The sequence below is a fragment of the Amaranthus tricolor genome, chromosome 7, assembly GCF_026212465.1.
Source record: "Amaranthus tricolor cultivar Red isolate AtriRed21 chromosome 7, ASM2621246v1, whole genome shotgun sequence".
NCBI lineage: Eukaryota > Viridiplantae > Streptophyta > Magnoliopsida > Caryophyllales > Amaranthaceae > Amaranthus > Amaranthus tricolor.
This window is the reverse complement of record NC_080053.1, coordinates 24286628-24295766: the sequence shown is the minus strand read 5'-3', so window position 1 is coordinate 24295766 and position 9139 is coordinate 24286628. Positions and strand designations below refer to the sequence as shown.

General features: G+C 34.6%; 1 protein-coding gene across 1 annotated transcript; it reads right to left on the bottom strand.

Annotated features, from left to right (window-relative positions):
- LOC130818069 (uncharacterized) lies at nucleotides 1-6351 on the bottom strand. The gene is made up of 2 exons (XM_057684097.1): nucleotides 6114-6351; nucleotides 1-1601 (listed from the first exon to the last, which is right to left on the bottom strand). The coding sequence occupies exon 2, from the start codon at nucleotides 1593-1595 to the stop codon at nucleotides 1251-1253; it is 345 nt and encodes a 114-aa protein (XP_057540080.1). The 5' UTR covers nucleotides 1596-1601; nucleotides 6114-6351; the 3' UTR covers nucleotides 1-1250.
- Nucleotides 6352-9139: the final 2788 nt, after the last annotated feature.

The following is a 9139-nucleotide window of genomic DNA, read 5'->3' as shown; positions in this document are numbered from 1 at the left end:
AAACCTCTAGCGGCCCTATAACATATAATTCTAGAGTTCAACCAGTTTAGTTATTCCTTGAAACTTGTTTAATGTCATACATCATACATTTTAATAAAAAAAACTGTAAAATTTTACATAGTATTCTCATAGTGATTTGACATAAAACAGTAACTTTTATGTATTATGAGTTGTCGCTATATGTATTGATGTATAATGTATTAATATTCTTTTAATGAACTCCCATATTTTGCTGATAATAATAATCAATCAATTGTGATAAATTTTGTCGTATGAGCCGATAGCTTTGCTACAGAAAATAAAATGAAAGCGACGACCATACCATACTCATAATGGATAAAATGTGTGAATATGACCCATCAAAAACCCGACCAACCCAACAACCCAAATTCAGAAACAGTTTAAAGGACTCCATGATCCTTTGTCCTCTTCTACTAGTTCCAATATTTTTAACAACTTCCGTCACCAAAGTACATAGATGGTTCTAGAAAACACAAACCTTTTAAAATGCCCATTATTACCCACATGTGAATTATCCACATCGAAGAAGAAAAAGACGATAAGTCACTTTATAAACTTGAGCAGTACTACTAAATAATTCTAGCGGTGAACATTCTTTGTGTTTGTATGTGGGTTTCAGTTAACTCTTTGTTAACAATCTTAAGGTTTCCTGTTTCCAGCAAAAACTTTCATCATTTTTTGTTCAACACCAATGGATATGGCCAATGCCATTCCTGGCATTGTATGCGCCTTAGGCGAAAGAAATAGGCCCTCTCTGTGGAGGGCTGATTCTGAACTTAAAACGAGTGTTTGGAAAAATAACAAATACGAATTCTATTTATTATATTTAGCATTAAAAATTTGATGTGCCATATAATTCTTAAATGATAAAAAAAACTATTATAAATTGCAAATTTAAAAGTGTCTACTTCATTAACTAGCGGTTTTCTAATTTTAGGGCCCTTTCTAACTCTGGACCCTAGGCAAATGCTTACCTTGTCTATGGTCAAGAACGGCCCTGGATATGGCAAGAGTTTTCAAACTCGAAAATGAGCTTCATAGTACATAGGCCATGAACAACATAAATACAATTCATCCGACAACATGTAAAATAGACAAAACATGCTTAAAACAAAGTCCTACACTTCAAAATTGGGGATTAACGTGTACCTTTCCCATGATAGAGCTATATTGTGCCTGAACGTCTATGAACTAAGGACTACAATCATAAAAGTTCTTCCCGCGACAATCTAAAGTAATTTCACACCAGCTTTTATCATAGAATCAATCACTGCTTTGATCTTACCGTGATACTTCTGGTCTCTCTTCAAGAAGACTGTAACAGCGGGAATGTCCTTGATCAGCAAGCGCTCTCCAAGAATTTTTCCTATTTTTGCTACAGCTGCAACATCCCGAGTAATGCCCATGCTTGATCTCAATGCCTTTTCTTGAGAGCTAACAGAAGCAGTTACTGTTGGTGTTGGAGAATGGATGACTTGAGCATGGACATATTTGTTTGTGAAGTGCATTTTCAACACGTATGGCTTCAGAAACTCGGTGATTCTTGGAGGTCTCACTGGTGGAGGGATTACCATCTTGTCCTGCAAAGAATTTGGCTATTAATACCAATATAAAGTTTTATTCTTTATTTTCGGGTTTGAAAGAATATGAAGTTCAATGAATATAAGCTTTCTCATTAAAGGAAAAAAATACAAGCAGGCAGAACATGGAGTAATTAACACACTGAAAGCATAACATAGAAAACTAAATCTGAAGCAATAATAAGGAATCAAAGATTTCATGCCTGTCTTCATACTAACCTACCTAAGTGAGCCAAGCACCAATCTTGCATGCTATCAAAAATCATACATTAGAATGGATATCTGATATCCAGAAGTTGCTTCACAATCTGAATGTGATGCAAAAAGATTAATTAACATATCTCATCAAACCTCCAAACAAGACTCAATAATCTTTTCCAAATATCTCATTAACAGTTGACTTACTTTCAACTGATCACATCAGCCAACAACTCCAACTAACATCTATTTACCAAACAGGCCCAAAAGTTACTTTTGGGCAAATCAGGTAAAAGCACACAATATTAAGGGAAATCTAGTGCAAAAACAAGGTCGCATCGCATCGCTTGCGTTGTAAAGATTTTCAAAAGAACTAACCAATACTTTAATGTAACGGTGTAAAAAAAACTGCGTTTTGGGCCGTATAAAGGGGCATTTATGCTTTTGACTGATATTAGGCGTCACACTAACCGCATCCTTGTTCCATTATTGTGATATCGTTACCACACTTTTGCACTATGGCGAGAATGACCAAAGTTCCATACACAAAAATCACATAACTTATCAAAAAATAATACAGGAAATCAGATTACCAGAAAATTTTGCACATATATTAGTAATTGGTACACGGAAGAAAGAGAGAAATAAGGGCTTCTCATTAGTAGTAGACTAGTAGTAGACACAAGGTTTCTTATGGTTAGAGAAGACAATGAAGGCTTCTAAAGCCTGATGTTGCATCCGCATGCAATGATGGCGAGAAATGAGTTGGCAGGGAACAACTGAACAAGCAGAGTAGAAAAGTTAGAATGAGATGGAGAGAACGAAAGCTGATTCCAAAAAGTCACTCATTGCTTTATTTCAAGGTTTTCACTACCAGCAAAATAAAATAGGATTAAAATATCAAGAAGTCAAATTTTCAATACCTAGAAATCAGTATGATAATCACCAACTAAGTATCTGGTCTAGCTTCTGATATATTTAAATCAGATCAGTATTCCATGCTCCTACTAATTTGAAGACTCTACAGTTTAATACTAGTAGTTATCACGATTTCCCTTGCCACATATTATTTCCTACATTGAGTGCATATTTGTACTGGCTCTGGAGTATGAGCAATCAGGTACATTTACTTTTAAAGAACGAACATCTTAAAATAGAAAAGAGCATACTAAATGACCGAATACTGACTAAATTTCCCACCTAGAGATGACAGTAACATGATGAAACTTGAGTTTAGCCCAGAGTAATAACCAAAATAGGAAACTCCGCAAGAACTTGGAATCTCTTGTTTACGTTCAGTTCAAACTCAGCTCACCAGGATATTAGTCCGTTCAAGCATTTTCACCAAGAACACAATCAAAATCTCTTTGTAATTTGATATTGAACCACTCATGAAACTCCACCACCACAATAAAATTTCACACGATTACTGAAAATCTCAGGCTTTAATTATCCATAATTATAAAATGAACTACAATAACAGCCAAACGATTAATAGACCTACATCTAACATCTTAGATGGTTGAAAGCCCTTGTCAAATTGTCATGTTTCCTGGCCCACATGTAGGAAGAAGGGAGCACCAACATTATTAGGTATGCAAGTAACATCACTTTGCTTTAATATCAGAAGAAGTCAATAGTTCAAACACCCAAGTACCAATATAGACCCAAATTCACCGATTACAACCTGTATACTCAATTCACAAAGCCATAAATCTACTAGAAAAGTCACAAGTCACCAACAGTCCAAAGGTCCAATATAATCTCAAATTCAGCAAACTACGAATCTACTCGCGCATTAATAGTTACTTATTTTTTTATTATACTTTAGCCTTATAAGTGTGCCATGCACCATTGTTTGTCTATGAAAAATTATAGAAAATTTTTACCGCTCCTCTCACATGAATGTTACCAAGGTTTGTTTTCTCATAAATAGGGTGTTTCTTCAAAAGCCGCCAACATGAATTCATTCATATTTCATACAGATTCCTTTTGCAAGATGCGTTTGCAAACCTTGCATAGCTTGAATCCAACTCGATCGAGGTATTCCTAATGAACATATATGTTCTTCTTTCCTGGTTAACAGTTCCTATTTTCTTTCTTGTTAATCTTCACTTGTCGTGACACCCAAAAGCAAGAAGCCTCCATTGTCCTGTGTTCTTAGTTCTTACTGCAATAATCAAATCTGAAAATTGCTTGGGCAATATTCAGTTGCCCACTATTATTAAATTGCATAAAAGTGTCATTGATGTCCCCAATTACGTTATCTATACGGCTTATGAGTAGAATATTTACATGAATCAGACTGCCTTGCTAACTAAAGGGCCTTGTAGATGTGTAGACTTAACTTCCACTAGCTACTTTTATAAGTCATACGTGAATATAACACTAATCTTCGGCATTTTTCTTTTCAGTTTTTTCATGAAACCTAGTGAATCATGCTTGTATGATAGATATTTGAATTTAATATGTCTATAATGTTTCGGTGCAGGCTGTGCACAAGCAGCTCTCTTTCGTTTTCGTAAGAACCAATATTCGAGCTCATCAATGATCATTATTTGTAGTACTTTATGACTTATTAGCTTCGTGGGTAGGTGGAGAAAATGGGGTTAAAGACGTGAAGTAAGATGACAAAAATTATATGCCAAAACTGAAAGGATTCGAAAGTGGAAAAACAAAAAAAACAATAAAAAAAAAAAAGAAAAGGATGACAAACAAAAAGAGACAAATGGGAATAAAATAAAATACCTAGGGAAAAACTATTTGTTTTAAGGTGAGGTCTAATCTCAAATATTGGGATCCTGTAGACAATCTCAAAGGTTTATTCCTAATCTCAAATATTGGGATCCTGTAGACAATCTCAAAGGTTTATTCCTAGTCTGAAGCAATGGAGGGGGGGGGGGGGAGCGGAGAACCACAATCTAGAATTTTGAAGATTGGGAATAGGATTATGAGCATGTAAGACGAATGTAGAAATGTTCCGAGTCCGCGAGATTATCAAATGCAAGCCTATGGTGATGAAAGAAACAACAATATTAGAATAATATCTTATAATGACTGTTACAATGTGATCTTGAATCACATGTTACATTATGGGATTTTACTGAACAATTAGCTCAAAATCAATAAAATGAACATTATTTAACAAACTACCTCATTTTTATTCCATATTGTATCCACACCCTTACATCAACTAGAGTGCTATTTGTGTCAAAACCCTTAGAATCAAGTTCATATGACATACTCCCGCTATCTCTCATATTTCGCACCACTTTTCATTTCAATTTGTTCCATTGATTTTGCATTATTTTCTTTTTTGGCAATGGTCTCACTCTCATTCTTTTAATTTCATCCACAAATTTCTACCACTCATTTATAACCTTCACTTGTTTTTTGTCTCATTCTCCAACTCAATTTCTCTTCCCACTAAATTTCACAAAATTTGCACTAGGTGCGAAATGAGAGGGACAGAGGGAATCTATTAACATTGTAATACTCTACCTAAAATGCATTTCTCAAAACCCTCCATGTATAAGATCCACCCTTCGTCTAGAATCAAATCCTTATGGATGTTCTTCCATCAATCCTTTCCTCCATACCAATAAAACAAAAGCCTCCATTAATGGCTTTTTATGTCACTTCGGAAACTTTGGCTCGTTAGATTCATCTTGTATATAAGGATCTGGACTCCTAAATTTCACCCACCAAGGATCTTCGGCAAAAACACTCTCCCAACATATAGGCAACAAGTAAAACGGGATTGCACTCATAAATGTCTATCATATGAAGTAAATCTCTAAAGTGAAATCCCAATTAATGGCACAAAACACATTGCACTATAAATTCTCTCACATTACACAAACACTGACACTGCAAGTTATGAGTATCCATAAACACACCATGAAATACCATACCAGTCAAAAAACTACCCAATTGTCACATTGCCCAATCCATTACAACGGCAGAGCCAACAATCTAGGGGAAGGGTGGCATCAACATTAGAAGGCAGGCAAGACAACATCAGTTAACGTCAATACTTATCAATTTACAATTATAAAGTCTCCATGGTTCAATTGTCCTACATAATCCCAAATTCACCGATTACAACAACCTGCATATTCGATTTACAGTCCAACTTTTACAAATTGAATTCACAGATCACAAGTCACCAACAGTTCAATGTCCAATTAATCTCAAATTCGGAAAATTAAAAAACACAAATCGTTAAATATTCAATTATTAATCAAGTAATTGGAATCATACACAACAAACAGATTAATTAGTTTAAACATCAATTCAAATATTAGGGCTTACTTGGTGGAGACTAAAAGGTAACGTTGTCAATAGCGATCTCGTCAATTGAATTTTCCAATAGCAAACTGAACCGAATTAATGATATACCGACTTAGAATCAAAGACATTCATTCACCTTAAAATCCCTGAGACCCCAATTTTGACTGTTCATATTTTAGCTGGGTTGTCGCTTGTATGCAGTTAGGATTCTCGGAGTGTTTGGTTTAGAGAGTTAGTCAAGACGCGCTCGACCTGTTAGTATAGATTGTACTTTTTTTTAAGCAACGCAGATAGCATATAGTGCAGGGTAGAGGTGTTCATGGGCGGGCTTGGGCGGGTATACCCGCGGGTAATTGCCATAAAATCTACCCGCGGGCAAAAATTTACAAAACCGCGCCCGCATTTGCGGGCATAATTTTTTGTCGCTACCCGCCCATTTTTTAAGCGGGCAGTACCCGCGGGTAGGCGGGTATTTAGTACATAAATATCAAAAATATAATTGAAAATATAAAGTTGGGTTTTGATAATAATTAAAATACAATACAATGTCCAAAATACTCCAAAAGTCCAAATACATAAAAAGTCTCAAATTATTCAAATTACAACCATATAAAAATACATAAAAAGTTTCAAAAAACTTCGTCAATGGTAACACAATCGTCATCTTCATCCTCCTTTTCATCTTCTTCTAAACATGGCTCGCCATAATTAAACAAATTCGAATTACTGGAAAAGTGAAAGTGAAGTGACATTAAAAGAGGCGCTTAGCCGCTTACTTCCTTTTTATTTTTTTCTTTTTTTTTTTTTCTCTTTTCGGTTACTTAAAATTTAAAAATTAAATTGATTATTAAATATTTAATATATATTAAAGTAAGCGGGCGGGCGGGTATACCCGCGGGTATTTTTTACGTGTCGCTACCCGCCCAATTAGCTTGGCGGGCGGGTATTACCCGCCCAAACTTAAATTTTTTTTAAAAAACGCTGTCCATGCCCGCCCGTTTTTCGAGCCGGGCAAACCGGGCCTGGCGGGTAGCCCGCCCATGAACAGCTCTAGTGCAGGGGCAGGGCACTTAATTTTTTAAAAATAACTTTTTGTTTTTGAAAGGGTGTGCATGTCCAACTTGTTGTTCGACTCTCTATCAACCTCTTGTAAAGTTTTTTTATGAAATGGAATACAATTTGTAATAAAAAGATAATAATAATAATAATAATAATAATAATAATAATAATAATAATAATATACTTTTGTGAGTGAACAATTTTTCAATCATAAATATCGCTAAGTGGCCATATTAAAAATTACAAAAATTAATATTTATATGATTTAAATTGAAACGAATCAAATAAAATTTCACTTGACTTTATTTATAGATTAAAAATAAAAGACAATGCAAATTGTGAATGAACGATAAACATGGTCGAGAACCAAATGATAGCAATTAGAATAGCATATAAGATGCCCTTAAAGGGATGTTTGACATATGGAAATGGAAATTAAGAGAGTTGAATTGAGATTTTATAAAGAAATGTCTCATGTCCTTGTTTAGCAAATAATAAAAATTAACAAGGAATTGGATAAAAATTATTTATATTTACGAAATTGTCCTTTTAACTCTTTATTTTTCTTTTCTTTCACTAATGGCATAAATGACATTTTATATCTGTAACAACCCGACTTACCGTTGACTGGGTAAACAGGGTCATCACTGGGTTCGTTTCCCAAGAAAACCGAAATCACACTTCCAAAACTCAAGCAAAGGGGGTCACAAGCTCTTCAACGTGACTAACTCAGCTAAATCCCAAAACCAACATCTAACTAATACACAAGATAATCATACAATTCTCTACAAGTCCGATATAACCAGCACAGCCAAAACAAATTTACATTTATCTAAAATTCCTAATACAAATCTATAATTCCTAAGTACTCAGCTCAATTTACATCCTTGGAAACTCTATTCACATCCGCTAATCCATTATTCCCGACTGGTTCCGATCTGTAGACAAGCTAAAAGATGGAAATAACAGAGGATCAGATTAAACTGAATGAGAAGTAACAATCCAAAACAACAAACACAATATTTTCCAAATAAGGGTTTAAAAGTAACATCAGTTCCCTAGATCTATGTGCGCACAGGGAGTCTAGTTTGAGAGGTGCCCCATAGCTCTAAGGCTATGTCGCTCTCGGGTGAAGCTAGTCAATATCTCAATGACAATTCGCTTCAAAACAAGGAGCAGGGAACAATGTTCCTCAACTCCGTCAATGACCAGCTCGCAAGCCCGATCCATTGACCATAACATAACATCAGCATAAACATTCACAACAACATTTGTCTCTACAATTTCCAAATCAAAAGAGCTTTAGTAAAAAGTTTATTTCAAGAATGTAGTCTGATCAGACCCTTTAAGGGACTGCTACTACTCACCAAAGACGACGCTTCAAAGAGTCAGGTTCCATTCGCAGCTATCAGCTAGAATGGTTTCGCAGAGAAATTGTCTCCTGAAGCATAACAATAAACACAATCACCAAAGAGCATTCGATGCTACTATACTACATATAACATATTACATCTCCTCCTAACACTCAAGATTCTATTCTAGCAATTCTAATCATTAAAGAATTATGCACATTCTGATTAATCATTAAACCCAAAATCAAGAATACCCAAAAGAATCTAATAATCTCCTCAAGAATATCAAATCGTCTAATCAATATAAACAATAAGTATTTCATCCCATAATCAATGATTTTCCAAAGTATCTCCTAATTCATTCAAGACCTTCAAATCATCATTAACTCTATGAATAATAAACATTTTTGACCAATTTTCTTAATTTCTATGCTCATACATTTGATACTAATCATCAAGATCCACCAAACTCAATCCAACATCCATTATTTCTCTATATAAGTTTCCTTAATCGCAAAAGTAGACATTCAAATTCAAAATCAATAATCTTCCAAAGAACCTTATAAAACTTTCAAGAACATCAAATTGACCCATACTTTATCAATAATAAACTTTTCCTAAAAAATCCTTGATCTC